At 43.3% G+C, this 24156-nt stretch overlaps 1 protein-coding gene across 12 annotated transcripts in view; it reads right to left on the reverse strand.

Annotated features, from left to right (window-relative positions):
* Positions 1-1814: 1814 nt before the first annotated feature.
* Positions 1815-24156, reverse strand: part of CLASP1 (cytoplasmic linker associated protein 1) — a 186335-nt gene continuing 163993 nt past the window's right edge. For 9 of the 12 annotated variants that reach the window (XM_075028777.1, XM_075028768.1, XM_075028775.1 and 6 more), the window contains 7 exons: positions 23867-24017; positions 22567-22813; positions 21626-21819; positions 19819-19947; positions 8934-9140; positions 6078-6194; positions 1815-4311 (listed from right to left, as the gene is read on the reverse strand). In XM_075028777.1, coding sequence (XP_074884878.1) covers positions 4225-4311; positions 6078-6194; positions 8934-9140; positions 19819-19947; positions 21626-21819; positions 22567-22813; positions 23867-24017 — 1132 coding nt within the window. In that variant the 3' untranslated portion in view covers positions 1815-4224. The remainder of the gene's footprint in view (positions 4312-6077; positions 6195-8933; positions 9141-19818; positions 19948-21625; positions 21820-22566; positions 22814-23866; positions 24018-24156) is intronic. The other 3 variants (XM_075028773.1, XM_075028771.1, XM_075028767.1) reach the window with 1 other exon arrangement.

Below are 24156 nucleotides of genomic sequence, written 5' to 3' on the forward strand. Positions count from 1 at the left end.
GAGCAAATCCTTTACAAGCAAAGGCTGCTGGAGTGAGGAGCTGTGTTGGATAATGAATCTACTTTAATATTTCTCCCTCAAAAAGAAACCCAAGTTCCACTTATTCTAGGGCAAACTCAAAAGGTTTTATTTTAATTTTTTTTTTTAGCAAATTCTATCACATAAATGTTAACAAAAAACATCTGTACAATTGCCATGATACACTCAAAAGTGAAACAAATAAGATATAAATACAGATATGGATGTAACATGACAAAAGCGGAAAAAATAGAAAAAAAATACATGCGCATGAACACGGTGCCAAAGTAATTTCTCATGGCTGGCATTTTTTAGAGCAGTTTTTACTTCCCATTTAAAACATTGTTAGCAACGTCCTGCTGTATACTACAAAGGTCTATTTTTCTGTCCCTTAATATGTAATATTATGCTTGATAAATAAAGGGGTGGGGAGAAAAGGTTTTGATGACAAAGATGCAAGTTACATTACTTATACAGGTTATTGTTAAGCTAGTAATAAGCAATAAAAAAAGACAGTCTCATATTGTATTGTAATCCAGGCAAGCACACATAGTGTACCTTAAGAAAGCCACATGCCTCGATATTTCTGCACTACATGAGAACTACAGTACGTAGACCTGTGGGGCGGATGGATCTGGTATTTGCCCATGCCCACGGAGCACTGGTGCAGCCAATGGCAGAAAAAACATCCACATCTGAGATTTCGGCAACCTTGCAGCCAGGAGCCGCTGTCTGCTGAGAGTTTTCTCCCATTCAGACTGTTAAAGCGTGGTGGGCAAAGAAAATACACTTTTTTTTTCTTTTTTTCTTTTTTCTTTTTTTTTTTTTTTTTAAGGTACGAAAAATTGAAGCCCTGCATAATGGGCAGCAAGAAAAAAAAAGGCAGCTGCAGTAGGTGGCTACTGCCAGGAGAACGTGAACACAAGCTTCACCGGTGCGGTGAGGCACTGCCAGCATGCAGATCTTTCTCTGCAAGCGTGCATGGACACTGTGATTTGTAGCCAGAGAGACCTTTATGCTTGCTGAAGAGAAAACAAAATGATTGTACAGCTTGTTGAAGTCAGAACACTGGAGATCAGAGAGGTGACATTCAGAGCTAGCCCTTTGAGTACTTCAAAGGAAACACCAAAAAAAAAACATCAGGTCATTTTCAACATACTAAACAACCTTACTATGTACATTATACGCAATGATTTATAAATACCTAAGCAGAATGCTCTCTACTGTATACAGGTATAACATACTTCTAGAGTACTCAAAGGATGAACAGTCCTCAACTGACTCACGTAACGAAATTAAGTAGCACGCTAATGAGCATCTGTTGACAAACAGAACTGAATCTGATTCAGAAAGTAAGGCCTGGTTCTACCATTTGCAGCCCCAAGTGTGCCAATAGCATCAGAAAACACAGGCTTGTCGCTGGAGTCGCAGCAGGTTGCAGGCGTCTTTTCAAGGATGAGCTGTTAACTCCTACTGTAGTGTCAGCACACGCGCCAGGGTCAGTTCAGGGACGTTACAGTGCGTTCACTCTCAGTGCATACTAACAGGATTTTATAAAACATATAAAATCATTTGAGAAGGAATTCAATTCCTGGAGATTTGCTACAGTGTGCCATTCAGAAAAAAAAAAAAAAAAGAAAAAACCCAAAACCAAACAGAAAACAGTGATGGATCAAGCTCCATCACAGCTGGGAGGGACTAATCACCATCTGGTCAGCTATGCTGACCTTCTGAACACCAGAACTGGAACAGAAGATGCTGAACTGAGATGGGGAGAAAGAGAGGCATAAATACTAAGCAGTTAGAGTACAAATTAAAAAAAAACCAACAAAAAACCAAACCCACTACTAAAAATTCAAACAAGACAGCTAACTGCTGCCAACAAGTCAGCTGAATATTTCCTCAAAAGGGAAAATAAATTTGCGTTAAGCTAAAAAAATTTGAATCATTCAAAAAATTAAAAAATGAATATTCTAACAAGCATACTGAAAGATGTTGAAGAGAAATGGTCCACAGAAAGGGAGATGCTAACCATGGAGCAGCCAATCCTCTCTTAGTGAGGATGGCTTTTCTGAGCCTGCGGAAAGACCCTGGGGGAATCCTACCCAGCAGGATTGCATGGTTTCTCCTGCCATGGCATTACTCACCGGGAAAGATGAGGGAACTAGCCCTGCAGCCAGCAAAAGCCTGGACACATCCTGACAAACTCAGGAGCAGGTCACCTCCTCTGCTCTCACATCAGCAGCGAAAGGGACCAACAGGCTTTGCAGCCCAATCCCGCATAGTCCGCACCAGCCCCAGTCCCTCCTGAGCTGGGGACTGGGAGGGGAGCTGGCATCAAGCATCGCCTCCCAGCATAGCTCCTCAGGGCTGGGGCTGAGACACGCAGGGATGAACTGATGGAAAGGGAGGACGATGGGGCTCTACCCCCCCAGCTGCACTCCTCTGCTGCGGTGCTGGAAACTCATGTTCTCAGCACGCTACCAAGGTGTCCCTTCAGCTCCCCCAAAGGGGAAACGGGGGGGGCTGGAGAGAGACCGAGGCACTGAGAGCAGCCAGGGAGCACACATCCATCAATACAGCTGCAGCTCCACCATCCTTCTCTCATCACTAGCACTGGGGGCAAAACCCCAGTTCTGATCCATTGCAGGTTTGGGGTGGGCATGCCCGTCAGCCAGGATCCAGCCCAGGGCCAGACACAGCACTAACATCCTCCTGCTGCCCCTGGTTACAGGGAGAGGCAGGGGGAGCTCACCCTTTGCAAACAGAAGGGTCTCCCTTTGGGAAAGGGTGGTGCCGTGGGGTATTTGACTGCTGCTGGTTTGGCTCTGACTTGGTCCGTGTCATCAGGCTGCAAAAGGATTTGCCCCGCTGAACCCTCACTCAGAGCACCCCTGCTGACAGCAGCGCCCAGCAAGGGCTCTCCGCACCCCTCCGAAATGCAGAGCACCCAGCAGGGCTGTGCATGGGGCTGGCCAGGAAGAAGGAGGTTTCTAAAGGCAGCTAACAGCACTGCAGGCTCTTCAGGCACAGGAGGGGAGCTGTGGCAGGCAACCAGCACTGTCCCAGCTGGCTCAGCAGGTGCTTCCACGGGGTCTTTTTGTTCAGTTTCAGATGCCCTTTCTGTTCTCTGGGATGAACGTTTTGCCCAAAGCACAAAGGACTTGTGGGGACAAAGCCATTCACCACCCAACACCAGTGGGTCAGGTCAGAGCAGCAGATCAGCCCTTTGATGCTACAGACTTTAGGAAAAAAGCAGCTAGCCTCACAAGGCAGCACTGAGATACAGCTCTGCCAGCTCCCACTGCCCACCCACGGACACACTCAGAGCCTAATCCAACACCCACCCACCTAACTCCAGTGTCCCATTCACAGGCATCAGTCCCAGAATTGGCTCTCAGGTTCCCTTTGGGGAGTAGCAAGTAACCTGGAGAGTCATTTGAGTATATGAAAGAGCCAACTGGGTTGGGAGGGGAGAAATATTTACACAGTCAATGAAAGGAGCAAGAGCCCAGCTGTGCTGTTCTACACAGCACAGCTGGCTGGAGAGCAGTTACAGAGAAATCAGCCCATCAGAGGTCTGTCAGAACTATGTACAAAAACTCAGATGTTTAAAAAGAACCTACTTTTTCGTTACTCACTTGATATCTCTCAGTATTAAAGCATCCAAGGCTGGAATCACAGCCACATCTCCAAAGATCTCTCCACGGAGAGCCCTGCACATTAGGCAAGCTGCAACAGGGAGTACAAAACAGGACCACAAGACTTGTAAGAAGAGGAGAACCTAGCCAGAACGGCTGCAGCTGCAGGGAGAGAGCAGTTAACTAGCACACAGAAACCAAAACTGGGTATGAACTAAACCAACAAGATTTGTTTTACCTTTATGCATGTCCAGGTTCTTGGACTCAGTTTTGGAATGCTAACCTAAACATATTTCTGAGATTTCAGCAGGCTATACAAATATGTTTAAGTATGGCTTTCTGTTGTTCACTTTTAATGAAGACTGCAACACAGACCTTGCTTCCTTTACATTCAATACCAGTAAGATTCTACATAAAAGCTTTTAAGGGACTAAAATACTGATTGCAATAAATATCTGCATGGCCTCCTTGAGCTGATGGAGCGCGCCAGTGAAGATTAGCAGAAAGGTCTCTGAGAGGCACCGTTGATTGCTTCTAAGTCTACACATATGTCCACATATCTCCATTAACTGTGCGTTGAAACATCTGAAGAGGAACTGCTGTTGCTGTTGGTGGTCTGGGCCCTCTTTATGTACAAGTTTAGTAGCTTCATCTGAAAGAAACAAACATAGTAGAAGATGCCAGGAAAAACAGGTGGACAAAAGTCGACTGCAAATCTTAAAACTTGCATTCTGCTGTGAACTCAGTTTTGAGTGAACTGACACTGGGAGCTCTGGAGGAAAAGCACAAGCAAAGCTGAGTGTGTTTCAGAACAGAGGCAGGAGGGCACGCGTAGTCCCACTGAAGCTACAGACAGATTTAATGGAATTTAGAAAAACCTCTTGCATTTCACTTCAACAGCCATCAGTTCACAGACTTCAATCCTGCAGCCTGCTCTGAGCAAGCAGGATTCCCACGGAGGTCAGTGGGGCTGCAGGCACACTGGCAATCTGAGAGCCACAGTCCCTCCTAGGAAACACCCTGAACTCTCCATGCTTTATAAAATGTTCATTTTCAATGACATTTAAATATCTTCCCTAACTTGGTACATCTAGTGAAACTGCAGCTGTTATGACTATATACTTCCTTTGCATGGGTTTGTTTTTTCTGCCTTACCACCTTAGCTCCAGATCCTGCAATGACTCACGCACACATTTAACTTCAAACATGCAGGCAGTCTACATAAACCCAGAAGAATTACTCACATGTTTATAGTTAGTTATGTGGTGGAGTAAGTCCGTGGCACCTAGGTTACTGGGATAGTAAAGTCTCTACAATATTTTATAGGGGGATTTCCTAACTGCCCAAATGTAATGAGGTAAACCTCAGCACCCATAGCTGTCTCTTTCCAGAGCAATTTGGAGGCACAAGTAATTTGTTTAAGGACAAGGCAACTCAATTCAGAAATAAAATTCAAGTGTCCTCAGTCTCAGGTTGTTTTGGTCTACGCCACACTTCCTATCCATGAAAGAAATTACTGCTTCAAAATAACAGAATGAAGCCCTCTGAACTAAGTAGCTAGTCACATGCAGAGATCTATTTCAGAAAAAAATGCAGAATTCATCTTAAAATTTCAGAGAAATCTTGGGTATGATGACTTCAAACAGGAGAAGAAATCTTGCGACGGCTTCCTAAGCAGCTCTGAAAAGCAGTCAACCACCACCTGCCTCAACACAAAATGCCAGCTCTTGTCTGAAGACCAGAGCTGAATTAGGACTTGCTTTCACATGCAGCATCAGGTCAGAATTTGAGTTTTGCTGCTAACCTGACTCCAGGGCACAAAGTCCTTTGAAGGGTCACTTGAGCTCACTCGTGTCCCAGGAGGAAAGAGACACATCTGCCATGCTATTAAGAGTGAAGCTTTACCTGCATTTCTACCAGCCCTAATCACAATCTGCTGCTGAGAGGACCTGCTCTCCCACCCACCCCAGCCACGCGTTCGCACCACTCTTTGCGCTAGATTACCTGCACAGCCGCAGAGTGGACTGAAGGCTAATTAATTTGGATAGCAGATGTGGTTTTCGGCCAGAGCAGCCAGCTGATTCAACTCACTGCATGGTCACCCCTGGATGCAATACCAAAGGGGCAAGATAAAGTGGGAAGGACCCACTCAGTGGTATCCTGCAGTTACACAGGACCAAACGTGTCATGAAACTAAATCCCCGAACCCCATCAAAACTTGCTTAGTGGGATTTCAAATGCTCAGACTTCTGAGCAAGTGCTGTGCTGTTCTAGTGGTGTTTGGCAGGGTGAGATAGGATTTAACAGAGTGCAGGGAACTTGACCCAGAGCTACTACGAAGCCAATAGTCTTGCTGCTAGTAATGCAAGCTATTCAGCTGGCTATTATGAAAACAGCAGAGACGCATTACTCTTGTACCTTGCTTCCTGTGAGTTGTGCGAGATGAGGTTTCAGTTCTTCTCCAATTACTGAATAAATTGCCACTAGGCAAAATACGCTAGCTTTACGGACGCTGCTCTCCGTATTATCATAACCCTAGGAAATAAGAAGAAAAAAAAAAGGTCAGAAGTCAAACAGCACTCACTAACATCCTTCCAGAGCAAAATACTAAAGAGCTGCTGAACATTTTGAAAATGTGGCTGACCTAACAGATCAATAGAAAGGCCTGCTTAACGTAACAGTTTGCAACCTTAACACTCAAAGAGCGAGAGAATACAATCACTCAGTACACCCTATTTGTTCCTTACATTGTTAATTATTACTAGAATGTTTTAAGTTATTAATATCTTGTTATTTATTTATAGCATTAAGCAACAACACACAGTTTCCCAGCGTGAGCTTAGGACTCTATCAAATATACACACTCCTGTGTCCAGTTCAGGTGACTGTATGTTGTCCTGGATGGTCAGGACTTCTGGGAGGGGAGCCCTCATGCTCCCAGCTTGCCTTCAGAAAGGTCTTAAACACTGTGATACGCACTGAGCTGCCTCTGTAACCTGGAGCTTTTTGATTACCTATCAGGTCAGAAATACCGCAGAAAAGAACATGTTGAAAGACCCCTGTAGGTGTGCCGGATCTCTGGCAGCTGCAGGAGAGCTCAAGCTAGCCACCAGGTCACTCAGCAGCTGGTGACATCAGTCCCGTGCTCAGGCAGTGATTCATCACTAAGCAGCCATTCCATGAGAATCGCAGACATGGCTTCAGCATGCGGGATGCTGGCTCCTCCGGATGCAGGGTGACCTCTGCCGGGAGAGCCAGGAGGAGGGATGCAGCACAGCTGGGGCTGTTCTAGCTGCGGGGCTAAAATACAGTCTGAAATGACAGTCTGCAATCCCAAAGAGCGCTGAACTAGAAAAGCAGGAGACCTAGGTGAGCTCAGAGAAACACCGAGGTATTGAGGACTGAGGCGGAAAAAAGGCTGAGCCCAAGCCCACAGCAGAGGAACACCCAGAGACACAACCCGCTGCTGGAAGGACAGCTGGGATGCAGGTCCCTCTCTGGGGGTCCCAACCCAGATGCCTCTGCGTGACCTCACATTTCCCTATGGGCTTGGCTTTTTGCTTATATGTGCATCCCAAATTGCTCCTGTGGGGGCAGGCAGATCCGTGCAGTGTTGAGGCCCGCGTCCCGGCAGGTGCTGGGTTGGTAGAGCCTGCCTGGCATGCACCAGCAGGACCGTCGCCCCACCTCTCCATCTGCCAACTTCCTTGCAAGGCAGCGGTGCTTCTTCTCCCTGCTTTTAATAACACAGCCCAATGGTTAGAGCATTTGCACAGGAGATGATATGGGCTCAAAGCTCTCTTCAGCCTGAGGGTATCGAGACGCAGCGCATGGGAGAGTGCCTTGCAGCCCAGCTCTATCCCCCAGCTCCAAGGGAGCCAGGGCTCTGCATCGGGACCAGGGCAAGCACCGTGACTCTCCCCACCCAAGCCCCGTTCTCGCATGGGGATCCCGCTCCAGGCTGCTGAGCTGCACGCTTGTGCTCATACTGCTGCTGTCCGACGCTCCTCGCCTCTTCACTCTGCCAATACCCTCCGCATGGTAAACAAGCACACAGGTGATTCCCTCTACACACAGTCCTTCAGCCAGAAGGATCCCAAAATACTTCCCAAACGTGAAGAGTAGATTCCTTTGATCACTATGAATTTCTAAGGTGAGGAAATATCACTGGCTAACTAGGCTCCGAAACAAGATCCGTTTTAAGACATGGAAGCAATTTCATCAAATATAACTGTGTTGTTAAAGGCATGCTGCTCCCAAACTTTTCTGGTGCATTGAAGCTCCACTGTTCAGATTGTTGTCTCCAACAATTACGGCTAAAAACTTTTTACAACAGAAACTTAGAACAATACAGAATTGCCTGATTCCCAGAAGTTGAGATTTAAGAAAAGAATTGCAAGAGCTGACACTAAAAAGTTGGGACAAATGCTAGGATGCACAAGGGGAATTTCCGACTTTGCTCTTGTCCTTCCAACTTTTTGTGCTCACAATGAGGAAGCTTCTTTATCCCAGTCTCTCTCTGAAGTCTTACCCACCCAAACATGTCTCCCTTTTCACATTGACTGATTTGTTTCTGTCACAGTCTCTCCCCAGTGAACACACACACACACAGTCTCTCTCCTCCCTTGCTGCTACCTCCCCTTATTTCCTTCTTGCTTGCAGCCTCATCCCAGCCACTGGCACTGCCAGCTGCTTGTGCAGGGGAACAGAAGAAAACACCACTACAGCCAGCACTGAAAGCTAAATTCACAACGTAAGTCTGAGCCCTAACCCTGGCAAAAACACTGCTCCCCACCCAACCTGAGAGGGTTATGAAAAAAGGCTGAATGAAGTCTGCAAGTAGTTTGGTCCTGATTTTGGAGAGGAAACAGGAAAGAGGAAAGGACTATCCTGCCTGCTGGGATTCAAATTCAAGTGCAAAGTACAAAGTGCAAAACAGCTCAGCAGAATTAAAAGATACTACAAGATGTATTGCTTGGGATGTACTGAGATAGCATAAGATGTGGCTAACTCCTACTCTCAAATTTATTACATGGCTGCTACTGGCTTATTTAGGAGTCGGGCCGAGGCATCTAATTGTGGAACATACACATAAGAACCAGAGTTTTCTTTTCCTTAACATTAAAAATGTCAAAAACTCAAATCTAAAAAACTTAGAGGGATTAAAACTTTACCAAAATCTGGCCCCAGAGGGTCCATCATTCTCTCCTAGGTCACAGACCTCACTGACTAGTGGCTTGTGCTCAGGAGCATTTGTGACATGGGGTTCTGTACCTGTAACAACCCAGGAATGATATCGGGAAGAAGCTGATGCAACGATTCCTTGGAAATCCTCTCGATGACTTTCGTCTGCATTTTGATGGCAGCTAAGTTAATTGGATAATCTGCAGTCTGAATGATGGGGCAAAGCACCTTGATGCATTGCTCAGGGTGGATCGAACTCGCCAAGGTGGAAGCAGCTTCTTCAGCAGCTCTGACAACCTGGAATGAAAGTAGAGCAAAACCTTACATTAATGAGGTCACACATCACAGCCAAAACCACCAGTGTGTATTAGGAATGACTGCCAGGAAATGCTTGGGGATGTTCATTAGGAAGCTCTTTCGAGAGGCAACTGACTCTGAGAATTCACATCCTTCACCTCCAGTGACATCTTTGTTCCAGCCAGCGGCAAGAATTCCATACTGCCTAATGTAACTGTGTCAAAGTTGTGGCTAGTTTGAAAGAGTCATCTGTCACCCAAGACAGATAGGTACTCCCATCCTAGGAGAAGCAAGAGAACAATATTTCTCCAGCCACTGTCAGAGAACCTAAACCCACCAGCTTAGACTTAATACAGAATTTACCTCCTTAAACATTATAATCATAGAATCATAGAATCTCAAATTGGAAGGGACCTCAAGGATCATCTGGTCCAACCTTTCTTGGCAAAAGCACGGTCTAGACAAGATGGCCCAACACGCTGCCCAGACAAATCTTGAAGTGTCCAATGTTGGGGAAAATGAATGGCACCGTTGCACCTTTTAGTATGCACCTCGCCTGCTGAGTGCTTGGGTGCCCAAGCAGAGCCACCCATGCCTACACAGATGTATCCTGCCATTTCCCAGCTAACCTATGCTGTAATCAAACCCAGGCTACAGACACGAACAGGCTTTAGGGTGTCCCTGACCAGGCAGCTGTGCGCTCAGCACATCTAACCCATTAAGACAGCACTAGGATCACTATAAAACACGAGAGGAAAAACAAACGGAAACAGTGTTAGCATGCACCTTTTGCGACTAGCCCACACTGTAAAGCAGTCACGCAAAACAAGGGAGATCCCAAATTCAATTCCACTCTTAGCCTGAGGGAAGGCAAATCTACAACTTTCACACTCTTCCCCAGCAGACAGGACAGCTAACTGAAAGAGGAAAGACCCAATTGTGGTCACTCCTCCCATGAGAGTGTATTTACTTTACATTCTGCAGTAATTGGATAAAGAAACAGGATGGGAAGGCAGGTTTTCTTTTTTCAAGTGTCTGTGCTAATTGCCAGGCAACAAAATGAAGCTTCCCCATGGTTGCACTCTTCCTGGCCACAAATCACACACTCTTTGCCTTTATGTTCTTGTTTCAGTACAAAAAATGCAGCGTGCTTTTGCTCCTCTTTTCTCATTCCCCTCTTCTCAGGGCTTACTTTTAAGGGAAGGTAAATCCTGAGTGGACAGAGATGCCCCAGCAGACAGACTTAAAGCCAACACCTCAGCTCTAAGAAGAAAGAAGCATTCACAAATCCCTGCGTTTAGGATCTCCCAGCTAGCCCCACGCAGTCCCTAACTGTGAGCCCAGCAGCACTAACACAGCCTTCGAAGGCACACCCTCTTCCCCGATTGTGCAGGAAGCTCAGACGCCTAGCACCAGTTCTCTAACTTATCCTAAGCTGAGCTACCCGAGGTTGTCTCAAGTCGATACTCTGCAACCAGCACTAGGAAATCTGTCCCAGGCAATCTGCAAAAAAGCACATAAATCAAACCACAGGTCTCTCATCACTTAGACTGAAGCCATAGCTGCTGGATTTTTCTCATTGCCCTCTTCCACACACTGTCATGGTGTTTCAAACTATGGGATTTCTATTTGACTAAGGCAACCCATGGACAGATGTAGCTCTATCAAAGCCTCAAAAGAAGGTGAGCTTTCATTATTTTTAATTAAGTACTGTGGATAATGCATGAACCAGGAGTATTTAGAATTCTATCTCAGTCATTACTAGGACAAGAATGTCTCCCTGGCTGGACTACAAAACATTTTCCAGAAAGGTTTAATTGATTTTTAAAGATAGCAGCAGCAAACAGTGACCAGAAGAGATCATCTCCATATACAAAGCCTGCTTCACCCAGTCTTAGCATCACAGCCACACCACTATCATTAATCTTCCACGCATGCTGACAGCTACTTCCCTGAAACAGGAATGGCCACAAGATACTTGTACACCCAGGAAATAACAAGACTCATCCACTTGGCTCTTAGCATCCTCTAAAGCACACCCAACAGCAAGAGCGATCTCAGATACTTCACACTGTACAAATACTGTATGCAGGCAAGGTACAGGCAAGATGGTGAAGCAGACCTGAGAACTTGATTGCTCCTGTATCAGCTGTCAAGCTGCTCCATCTACCTCAGGTGTTTCTCAACAATTATAATGTTAAAATATATTCCAAAAAGAATGGCAATCCACAATGTGCTCAGTGTTAAGAAAATTTCATCCTGAAAGATCTGTGAATAAGTAACCAAGCACAACTGAATGCTTGTTTTCCCTCTTCCAGCAAGTTTTCCCTCTTCCAGCTATTTCTTTGCAAATTCCTCTTCAATTTCACACATGAGAAGCATGAAAGTTAATATTTTTCCATGTAAGCCAGTACTAGCTTAGAAGGAAGCACTATGTAATTTTGTTGGGAAAGGAGAGAAACACCCGGGTACTTAAGGGAAACCTAATGCCATGCTTTGGCACCACGGCGTTGAATTGCTGGAGCGGATGAAGTCAGGAGCTCCGAGGAGGTCTCCTTTAAAGGAATTCACTTCTTGGCACTGCAGCTTTTGACGTTGGCTTTCCCAGTGCAGAAATACTGCTACCATCAAGCTTTCCACAAACAATGCAGTGGACTTAGAGAGCCCAGATATCTTGTAATCAACAACATTCACAAGCAAGGCACTAGCTAAAAAAACCCTAACTCTTTGGACACAGGCTGCTTGGGATTTTGCTTTGCAACAACTCCAAATACTGTTAGTAAATGTTTTCACAGACACTCTGAGAAAGAACAGCTTGAATATATCACAACTTACTAAAAAAAAAAATTAATATTATTTTTTTTAAGATTAAATCCTCCTGGTATCCTACTTAGTAAGAAAGTAACAAAATTTTAGTAGGCACCTATGGTCATACTCTGATCTCAAACACACTACTGTAAACTTTAAACAGTACTTGAGTAGGTAAAAAAACTCAATGAGTAATGCTACCTGCATTTCAGCAGGATGTGGATCCTGTATGCATAAAGTTTACCATGCACATTAAGTTGTAGGTATGAGGCAAGTGTATGAGACAAAAAACTTTTCTCAAAAGCCTGTTACCAATTCCAAGCACTATGGGTTAAAATACAGCTGAAATTTTCATAAAACAAGCCAGGGTTCAAACAGCAACAAAGGTCACATCTATTTTGCGCATCATAAGGTCAGCAAGAAAAGTTGTAAAGGTGCAGGATTTATTTATGCCCCTGCAAGTCCTCCTTTCAAGAAAGCTGCTCTTTTCTAGCAAGGATCTGGCCATGTTTGCACAGCAGTTGGGTATTTCACATCACTTCTCCCTGAAGTGCCTTCCCTCTGAATACAGAAGGACATACTACACGTGTCCAGTAGGCTTCCTGCTGATATTAGCTTGTAAATGTGACAACACCAGGGAGACTTCCAAGTCTTCCGAGAGCACATCTGGCAGACAGCGTCTGCATCTAAGCCACACTTCAGCAAACCCCTTAAGCGTATGTTTAACTTTAATAACATGCTGAAGTCTCACTGACGTCAATGGGATTCAAGCATGTGCTTACATGCTTGCTTGAATCAGTGCCTCTGCAGGTAAATAGCTCCTGGCTCCCTTGGAAAGGGCTGGCAGGGGACAGGGTGTAAGAAGGGGTAGGGCAATACCAGCTGAGAGAGAGCCAAAAGGACAAGCTCACCCCGGCCGGCAAAGAAAGCTGAATGCCACCACTCTGCAATGCAAGTACCAGCCCTGTCCAAAAGGTCTTCCCTTCTGGCTTTGGCAGACTAAAACATTCAGCTACCCAGACCGACTCTGCATCCCATGAGGGAAAGCACATCTCTGAATACTTACACAGTGGGCTCAGGGTCCCACTTACCTGGTAGTGCCAGAGAAATCAGCAGCGTTCCCACATAGAGGGAAGTGCATTATCAAAAGATACAAACTGCCAGGTCATTTGGCAACAAGAACACGCAATTATAGCAGAGTTTAACAAAGATATTTTGCCGTGAGGCACAACACTTGTGTCTTGCAAATTATACATACCATACAATATCAAAAAATCAAACATCTTTTTTAATCAGGGCTTTAACCTGACTAGCAGAGTGAAACAACCTTAAAAGGAGTGGGAGAAATGAGCAAACAGCATCAAGCAACAGGTCTTCCTTCCATCTCTGGAGGCAAGATCAACAGATACATGCCAGGAAGTGACAGGAAGGGCTCATACTAACAGCAGACACCACAAGAAGTGGCTATGAAATACATCCTTTAAATTCAAGAAAAAGAAAGGGTGCTGTTCGCTACGTGCTCAGACTGGGTAGCTCATTGTCACAAGAGTATTAAAAATTAGACAAGTTTACTGAAGAAAAAACAAAGGCCAAAATACACAGAGAGGCAGGCAGAACCATTAGCATGGGAAGGCTGTAAGCTTCAGACCACTGGAAGGAGGGAGGATAATCTCAGGGAAGCATCATTGTATGCTTGCTTCTTGCTAGTCACTGTCAGGTAAGGTATCAAGTGAAGCAAACTATTTTTCTGACCTAATATAATTATCCTCAGTGATCTCAGAAATATGAAAGAAAAGTAGCAAAGTTATCAAATGATGATTGTATGTGGAAGAAGCGAGTTCAAAAGGGTGGCTATGAAGCAAGATGAGCAAGACTAGATAGAGCCTCCAGTGTTTTATTAAAACAGACACTAAGCTGTGTGTAAGGTATGTCACAAACACGATTTTACCTCCCAGTAAAACCTTAGAGCAAACCATGGCTTGAACTGGATAGTTTGATATCACTCAACACAGGGCAGGTAGCCCAGGAATGTAGATCTAAAAGATAGCACTTTGCCTTAAAGAAGCAGGTTTTTCTCCTTCCCTAATGCTTAGCTTATGCTCTACACGCTAGAGATTAGACTCAGCCTGAGTTCTGCTGGCATAACATAAGCTGTATTTGACTGGTGGGTTCCTTGAGAGACATCTGCAGTACATTAAGACCTTTCCAGTGAGTCTCCCAAAAGACATAAATGGTTATACTTCCACCCAGTTTGCTTTAGGAAAGGAACCATATTCTCATGCACAAAGCTGGAGAGGTGTAGCACACAGACAGGCTGTTCACCTCTAACAATGTCTGCCTTAAAGACAACTATAGTATAGTTGTCCATACTATACTATAAAGGAGTAAGCTTCAAAGCAAAAGGTTTGATGGTCCTAGGAACATGCACATGAAATGCTCTCTGGTTTCAGTGGGAGGGGATATGCTGACATGCAGTATTAGGAACAGTCTATTCAAGATAGCCACCTGTCACAGATACCTTTCTTTTAATAAAAGAGCACATTGGCATCACTGATGTTCTACAGAATTTGCTGGACAAACTTTGGATGACAATTCCCACTGGTTTACCTGGTTCACAGTGCACTGCAGCCATGGGATCCTGTTCGCTTAAGACAGCCAGAACCAAGACTCCATCTCTTTGTATAGTTTCTTCTGCTCAGCTGTTACTCTCAGTGCATTATAGATGTTGCTTGCTGCCTGATGGCTGCAGCAAGCAGTTTGTCTATGGTAATCTGCTCCTGGTCAATATACAGCAGCTTTCTAAAGGGTTTTGACGGTTTCATTTCTGCTTTGAAGTGACACAAGCTACTGGCAAATAAGGAAAGAAAAATCTATGTCCTGACTCACCTAAGGCAGAACATGTCGGCTTCATAGGCTACATAGGGCATGCATCAGTGTAACATGCTGGGATTCCAGCAGAGCAGCACCTGTACACCTAGACGACAGCTGCACGTAGGACCATAAGCTGGAGTACTTCACCACGATTGCTAGTTGCACCACCTCTGCACAAAATTGTAGAGGATGAGGCAGCGTAGGTAAAAGCCCACTGAAAACTTACAGGCTTTGTACGCTGCTGCGAAACACGCAGAGCACCAGAGTTTATTAAGCAGAAGAACAAGGTTTTGCTTTTAGGCTTACAAGGCATGCAGCTATGTTTTTGAGCCAATTTTTGCCATCTAGAGGTGGTTAATTAAAGCCTGCATAATCTAAGCTGGAGGGGATGGAGGTTTACCAATACCTAGCCAGGCAAACTCCCATCCCTGAAGGCTTTACAGTCTGATCCAGACAGGAACAAACAATTAAGAACTTGGTTTCAAAGCAGGAAGTGGACTCGGCAACGGGGAGTGCTAAGCAGATGAAAAAACAATGTGATTTTTATACGGGATTCAGAGGAGATGAAGTAGATTAGACTGCTTCGCCTGTGCACTAAATATTTGAAGCGTGTTGGGAATTAGAAAAAGCACATAAGCATATGCTATGAAACATCAACAACTGCCAAGCTGCAGCACTTGGCAGCTTCCAGCATGGACTACATATCAATTAACCTTAAAGACTGTGATCATTTAGTACTTTTCTTCTTTAGTAAGGTACATTTTGCAGAGACCTACATAGATCATACCATCATCAGAGGACAGTTGCAAATCATCTTATAAATATCAGAGGCCAGACTAAAAGCACCTCAGCAAGATAGTAACAATTACCTACAGTTAATGGGTAGCTGTGATTTCTTCTTTTTCACACTCTTTTTATAGGGTTAAAACCAAGAGTGTTACATCCCAATTATGCTTATGGACCTTCTGGATAATAAAAGACAAAATTAAATATCTAAGACATGGCACAATAACCTTTCCTTACACAGAAAATAGGCATCAGCTAGGTCTACAGGCTTAGTTGCAGAGAATAAACAGAGTAGCAGAGACAGAAGCAGGGAATTAACTATCCTATGATTTTCACTTTGTAACCGTTTCCCAAGCTAATGAACTATTTCTGTTTTAATATACTGAATAATAAGAACTTATACTCATTTTGCTGGTATGAATCTGAAGCAATGTCATATCAATGGTATTGGGTCAGCAGGCAACATCTCTCCTTAGTTATGGGTGAGTAACTGCACTGGAACAAATGAGTTAATATTAACTAATTGGCAACAGAAAGATGGTTCTCTTCCAAATAACTCCAAACAAAGAGTGATAAAAATCAACAAGATTTAATACCATCCACAACTTCAATTACATTCTAATGCTCCAAAAGTAAGTGAAAGGCATTTACATGTCAACCCCCATAAATATTTACAGTTATGACTGAAGCAGGCTGAAGTCTTCACATCACCCCATTAAATCAAACAGCATTGAATAGACTGCTATAGTACAAACAGTATAAAAACAGGCTGAAGTTAAAAAATGCAAACTAAACATGGATCCCAATCCAGAGTCTTCTAGTCTGTAGCGTAAGATTACATTAATTTTGAACCCCCATTGAGGTCTGTGCTTTGCCAATCTCCTGCATTTGCACTTGCAACAAGACACGACTCAGCATCCAACTCCACATACCAAGTTTCCCTCTCCTGTGTCCCTGGGAAGAGAAGTGGTGCTCTTAGCTGTGCTGCTCTGCTGATGCTAGACCTTGCCTTCAGCAACAAAAGGCAGAAGCGTTCTAGCCATGGCAAAGATCCAACTCTCTAAAGACTTCTGCTTGGACTTGGAAAAACAGCCAATTATCCAGGCATCCCAAAATATCAAAGTATGCTAATACTGCTTTGATATTTCCAATTACATAATCTGGAATAAAACCACAGACCCTTTTTGTTTCAGTCTTTAACTAAATATCGGCACTCAACTGGAGGAGGGGGTGGTATTTGCTGGTTGGTGAATGTGTTGGTTATAATTTGTTATTTGATCCCTCCTGGCCATGCTGAACAGCAGCATTATTGGAATTTGGGGAGACAAATTAACGTTCTTGATTTCCAAAGAACTGCCTCTCAGTACGATGACTTCTTGGAGACAGTACCCGAGGTTAACAGTTCTGTACCGTGCCCCTCTTAAAACTCTCTTTGCTTGGTCACTTTAGATTGATTCTCCATGTGTCATACGTAACAGAAAACGTGAGCAATAACTTGGGGCAACTAGCAGTAAGAGGAAACTCGGGTAAGAAAGACTGAAACGGATACAGCTCTCAGAACTGTCATTTTTCTGCTAATTTACATAGCCTGTTGCACACCAAAGGATCTCAAACCATAAACCAGGATCACTCCCGTCATCTTCTACAAGGCAGAAGCAGCCCAGAAACACAGCAAACCCTGGAGTAACATCCTATCAGGGCATCACTGGCACAAGGATTAACACTTTCCTAACCAAATTATATAGCAGCTTTCCTTGAAATAGTTTTCACAGTCTACAGGAAGATTTTATGTAGTCTAAGGACGATACACCACTGCCTTTAATATTGATCTGATTTAGTGAAAAAATAAAACAGTAGAACAAACCACCCAGATCTTCCCTTTCCTTCTTCAGCTATTCTATGAAAGTGCCTTTCAATCACAAACTGGTGAATCTTCACTTAATCTCCTGCTCAGTGGGATCAAGTCAAAGGGCAGCTCCTCCACCCCTCCTGGGGAGAGCAGCGCTGCAAAGTCAGCAGTGAGAGCAAGCTGGAGGGCCACCACAGGATGGGAATTTGTGACCTTCTGGCTCAGGGCTATAAGTTTGACTAACTGAGCCATGCCCAAATCGACTCTCAGTTAATTTTTCACAGACTTAACTGAATCAGCAAGCCCCAGCTACAGGTAAAAATACCTAAAGCATATTCACAGGTATATCTTTAGCCTAGCTTATGTAGATTCTCAAGTGTAGCAGGTTGGGGAATGCTATTATTTTCAAACTACTGACAGACAGATGATGCCTTTCATGGGCTGCATCATGGTTCTGAGAGCCCCATTTATACAGGGATCAGAAAAAGCAGATACACAGAATGAAAAATTCAGCACCAGTGCCACCACTTAATACAGCTGTGCACACACAACTGTTTGGCAACAGATCGTGAAATGGGAATATACCTGCAGCGTCCTGCTATGACAGCTGTCACCCAAAGGTCTCACTGCAGCAGTTACAAATACAATCTTTTTTAATTATGAAGATGTTATGCAAAACCATTGTAAATCAAAGGTGTGCTACGTACAGCACAGCAGCTACTCGCTGATAGCAATACAGCTCAATTATTCTTCTTTATAGAAGAACCAGAACTCACATGTCTCCGTTCCTGGCTTGAGCTTTGCTTTCTCTGTAACAGACTTATTTTTCTCTGCTTTTCCTCAGGAGGTACCTCATGCAAATCCCAAAGAACCTTTCCATATCACAAACATGAAGAACACAGTGTGGGGAGTACAGAGGCATGAAGTGTCATGTTTTCAACATTGTTCCTGATTTCTATAAAACCCACCAGTCCCATGAGGACAGTGAATTCTGACGGGCATTAAAAACAATGCCAGAGACAATCTGGAAATGGCAGTTTTGGAGACCTCTCAAAAAAATACAAAGGGCACTGAGTCAAGGTGAGCTGAGAAGTATGCAACCAGGAAAACTTGCCAATAAAAGGCACTCCTTCAGAACATAATGTTTTGTCTGACTGCTTTATCAGGAAATCAATTTACAACTGCTTCTTATTACTCTGAGCTGAAAATGACAGGAGTGCAAAGGCTCTAAATCAAGGAGAAGAAGGTAGGCAGACTATGGCAGTCCTCATTCACTAAAGGATTAAACAGTTCCTACTTCTGCATTTTAGTGAAATCCAGCCTGTTAGTTTCTTTCCCTGAGAGTGTTTTTTGTATTGTTGTTTTGATTTTTAAACAGCAAAGTTTCTGCTACGCACAGCTAACATAACCTTGTGCCAGTTACGCAATGCTCTGGAGCAGTCTGATCTATACAATGATCTTTTTCATGGCCAAAGCTCTCCACACAGAGATGCCTAAAATTGCTAGCTTAGGACAAGCTTGTCACAGAGAAGAATAAGTGTCTTAGATTTCAAAGCAAGGACTTCGGTAACGAAGCCATCACAGACATATAGAGAAATTCATGTGGCACTTTCTAAGGTTTAGTTCAAACTTGCAACATGCACAAGGTAGATTAAAAGATTCAGCTTGGAAGTCAATCTACAAAGACTGACTTTAAATGGAATTTGAATTGATTTCAAATTGATTCAACCTTCAAATGTTATCATCATGTCCCTTTATTTTTATTTTACTCCCAAAGAATATTTTCAGTTTTACATACAAGCCCTCTCACAAAAAGAAAATGCAATTCACCCTTCCCTTTGCTTCTTCCTCTGCCCCAACTTCTTTTTAGCAGTATGGTCTCCTTGTCCATTTTCTCCTGTTACTCACCAGTTCCCAGTTCTCCAGCATGGCCCAATTTCACCACTCAGTTTTCACACACAATTCTGCTTGAACATGGGCTTTGTGGTCTCCAGTAGATTTCCTACCCTTACCTGTACAGATGGAGGGAGCATAGTGCCCCCAGCGTGCTCTGAAAAATTATTAAACGTGCACTTTTCTACTACAGGGTCTCAGGCTCTCCCAGAAAGAGTAAGGAAATCCTGGAAGTCGATAAACAGTGGCCTACACTTCCAGATAGCTCCAAGTCCACTTGAACAGCTCTGTCGGTCTCAACTTTTTTCCTCCCTGCTTCAGCACATAAAAATCCTGTCTCTTCATACTTGGGAAACTTAATATCAGTTTCTTCTACTGATAACATGTTTGCCTGTTAAGTCTCACAGGTCCTGTATTTCTTCAGCAGGTCCATATTGCTTTCCCAGTAGCAACACTGAAAGGCTCACTCACCTCCTTGTGAGAATCTTTATGTGCTTCCAGTGTTTTCATGATAGTCAACTCCGCATAGTTCTTAAACCTCGCTGGCTGGTTCCGTAAGATCTCTCTCAGGACTCGTAGCGCCAGGGCTCTTATTGAATGCTGTGTCAAGAGAAATCCACATTAGAAAAAGTCACTTCTCAAAATTGTAATTTGAAGTAAATTCTCATGGCTCCCTATGCCACCAGAAATCTTACACTGCTCTACAAGCTCCAGTGGAGTGAGCAGTGTAATCAATATAACTAAAATTCAGAATTGGTCTTCTTGCTTGCTTTTGCAAAAAATTCACATATAATAACTGTTGTCACAGATAGAAGAATTAGAATGACTCTACTTTTTTAAAATCCATACTCTTTTGGCAACGAAGTACAAATTTGTACGTAAAGCAGCATACCTGCATTACATGAATCTACAAAGAAGCTCAGATCATATTTGTTTTACCCTTCCTCTTTTGCTTAGCTTTGTGGATATCAAACTGGGCTCCATCCATGCAACAAAGCTGTTTCTCATGTACTAATGCAGTAAAATTGACTGTCTTCCTGTAACTCCTATGGAAATTATTTTCAAGAACAGTTAAGTCATTGTAGTCAACACTGACCTGTGTTAATCCTTTATATCAAAAGATCATTAGCAGAAGGGATTTATAACACCTGCTTCAATTTCGTAACTGTTACATTAAGTTTTTGGCCTGTGGCCACTCCAAATAGATTCTATCATTTCAGCAGAAGAAAACTCTATACTCAGCCTTTAAAGCACGTCCTTTGCTATTCATCTGCAAAATTCATGCAGTAGCACAAGTCACATATACTTAAAGCCACTATATCTTCTGATACCTTCGTAATGATGTTATGATTAAAGACATAGGACTAGAGCAGCTCATGCTTATACTATGAACAACAACTTAGAAAATGTCAGCCACCTACACTGCTTCAGAATTAAAATTTCTGAGTGTGTGTGTGCCATACACTTCACAAGGAGTATAAGAAATACAATGGATTTTAAACCAGATAAAACAAAAAAAAGAGCTGTGAGTGCTTTGAAGCCTAAATATTGTAACATTCAGATGGAGCATGGCTCTGATGTGAAGGTGCAGCAGGGTGCTGAGCCTTTATCAAATATCATTGTGCTGCAAGCTGAACAAATAGCCCCAAGGGGAAAAAGTATAAGTCTAGCCTGTAAATTACCACTTTGATCAACTATCAAATATAAAGCTGTGATAATAGCACAGCTTTTTTTTAATACTTCAAAAAAAGATCCTCTATAAAAGCAGTTTGTTCTTGATGATATTTTTTGCAAGAGACAGAGACCTACCCCATAAAATCTAATAGGCCAGATCTTTAAACCACATAGAAAAAAAAAATTAATCTATTCTAGGGTGCCTTTATTCTCCTTTTTTGGGGAATGGGTATGATATAGTTAAGAGCTTGTAACTTCACCCTAACTCAGAAGCGAAAAACTTTTGAAATCTTGATAGTTTTTGTACTAGATCAGAAGATAACCTCTTTTCTGATTCTAGCTCAATTTCCTAGTTATTCATTACTAACACTCCAGAGGGAGAGTAAAAAACTGGGACACTTCAGAGTGTAAGCTTAAAACTCATCATTGAACACACTGAAAACAAAAGCAGAGTTGTCAAGCTTCAGAAGAAAAAATAAGCAGTGCAGCATCACTGATGAGATGCTGTACAATTGCAGCAGATTTCATTTAAACTAGTGTGGAGGAACTATCATCCTAGATGAAGCAATGTACAGGAGAGTTAAGACAAAAATCTACATCTCACATCTTTGTCTCCAAGCGTTTCCAGCAGCAAGAGCAGAATGGTTTTGAAATGTTCCTCCCAAACTCCGAGATTATCTTCCCTTGTGATCTTAAGCAACTCCAGGAGAGCTCCTTTCCGCTCCTCCACCCGCTCGTTGTGGTTGGAGAGCTCTTTCAGAAGATCAGCCACCAAATCTGAATGGTCAATGGGTACTTCTAGGACAAATGGCAGCAAATAATTTGGGGAAATAGGGAAAAAGATCAAAGGTGTCAAGATTACTAACCCTCTACAGAACAAATTGCATGTATAAGGGCCCCCTCCCAAATGCATCAAATTCCAGGTGGCCTCAGTCAATCTGAGAATCTGACTAGCCCACAATTTCACCTGAGTTCATAACACAGCTCCTGAAGCTGCACATGGCTTCTAACGAACCAGGAAGAGATGACGATTGAATTTCATCCAGTTCCAATAATTACTTCTACAGGATAAGAACTGCTGCAGTTTTTCCCAGACACACACACCCAAACCCAGTGATCACATGTATGACCTTTAGATCAAAGTACAGTGACTCATCAGTGTACTGCAAAAGAATAAAGCTAGGTGTAGCATCACTTAAATGAAGTGAAAGTCTCAGTAACGACGAGCTATTGAGTGAGGTGTTTCAGTCAAAGAGCAGAAGGTCCCCAAAGCAGCGTCCATACAGATGCATTTAGATGCTTAAGGGACTAGTTTGCAGGAAACTTTAGGCAAACAAAACTGCAGTGTAAAATTTTCTCAATAACCACAGATCAGGTTCTGCTGGTACATGAGAACAGAGTATTTCATACCAAGCTTCAACTCAGATGCAAAGTAATACGCAACATACGCATGGGCATACATGTATCTGAGAGCACTACCCTCACACAAATATACCAGAAACAGAACAAGCTGCCTGCAGTTTTATGAGATACACTGATACAAACCATCCCGAAGCTGATCCATGTCATCATCGAACACTGCTTCCTTCAGGGCAGTTTTGTCGTAAGTGTTAATTGTGTCAGCGTAAGGATAGGGGTTATACTCTCGAGCACGTGGCCCTGAAAACGCACGGGGAGGCTGGGTGTTCAGTAGGGATGTTTTGTTATCTAGAGCCATCCTTCCGCCTTCCACAATGTCACTGCTTCCACGGACATCACTGGTAGGCACAGCGAGGCCACCATCTCGAGATACCTGGGGGATCAAACAGAAAGAAAAGACATAAGACTACTCAAATTCTGTGGAAGCCATAGCTTTTCTGGAGTTCACCCACCAACAAGAAGAGGCATAGAATTGTTTACACATAGAGTAAAACTTAAGATTACCACCTCTTTCCCTTATACAACAGTTCCAAAAATATCTCGTGACCACAGGGTAAAAAGCTATGCTAACGTTCCTAAACCTAAGTTAATATTGCTAAAACCGCACAAGCTGGCAAAGATCGCAAGCTCTGGAACAGGACCAATTTGCTAAGAATGGGAAAGGAAGCAAAAGCAGTATCTTCCTCATGAAACTTCACAACCCACTGATAGAGGAGACTGGATGATGCTTAGCAGGCTAACGTGAAATGCACAATAGAAGAGTCCCAAAGAAAAATCTTGGACCAAGAATTTTTAGCTTTGAAGGCTAACTTAATCTACTAATGTGAACTTGTTTATCCAGATAGGAATCAAAACTGTCATAGAGTCATAGAACATCTCAAGTTGGAAGGGACCCATAAGGATCATAATTGAAGATTCCCATGAATTTTGAATTCCATGTATTTAATTAAAACAAATGGCATCTCACTTGGTAGATAATTCTGTAACCATTCATGCAGCATAAGGTATCCTACGAGTTGTGCACTCAGAGTGATTATGGGTCCTTCCTATATATGAAGTAGTAACTTGTAAGGGAAACCACCCATGTATTCCCATTGCAGACCTGACTACACACACTCCATGAAAAAGCCACTGCTGAGCCAAGCTGAGCCTGAGGAACACTAGCACTGCTTCCTTTGTACATGAGACTCCCACAGAAGCCCAGTGAGCACATTTCACAGCAGGCTAGAGTTCAAAGGGAGCAACAGACTACGTTAGCGGGACCCCATAATTTAGGCATAAGAAGTTAGCAACCAATAAACCAAAGACACTTGCAAGCGTACAGTAGGAATAACTGGATTTTGTACACTAACAATCCAAAGCCAGGTTTGAACACAATATTTTAAAATTTTGCCTATCTGGAGACACTAATCAATCAAATACTTACAATGTCACAGTCTTTCTTTCCATCACGTTTGATTGGCTCATTCAGGTCCTCTTGACTACGGAAACTAAATTTTTCAATTGCTTCTGTGACTCCACGAAGAGAGCTGTAGATTTCATCAGAATTTAGGTTCTCCGTGTCATAATCCAGCATACTAAAGACCAAACGCATATGAAATGTTACATATGAAATTGGAATCCACTTCTGACTGCTAACAAAAACAATGCTAAGTCAGAGACAGATGATTTAGTGTACCCTTTCTAACAGTGACTTGTAACAAAACATGGATGGAA

Source organism: Buteo buteo, chromosome 5 (assembly GCF_964188355.1).
Source record: "Buteo buteo chromosome 5, bButBut1.hap1.1, whole genome shotgun sequence".
NCBI classification, from domain to species: Eukaryota; Metazoa; Chordata; class Aves; order Accipitriformes; family Accipitridae; genus Buteo; species Buteo buteo.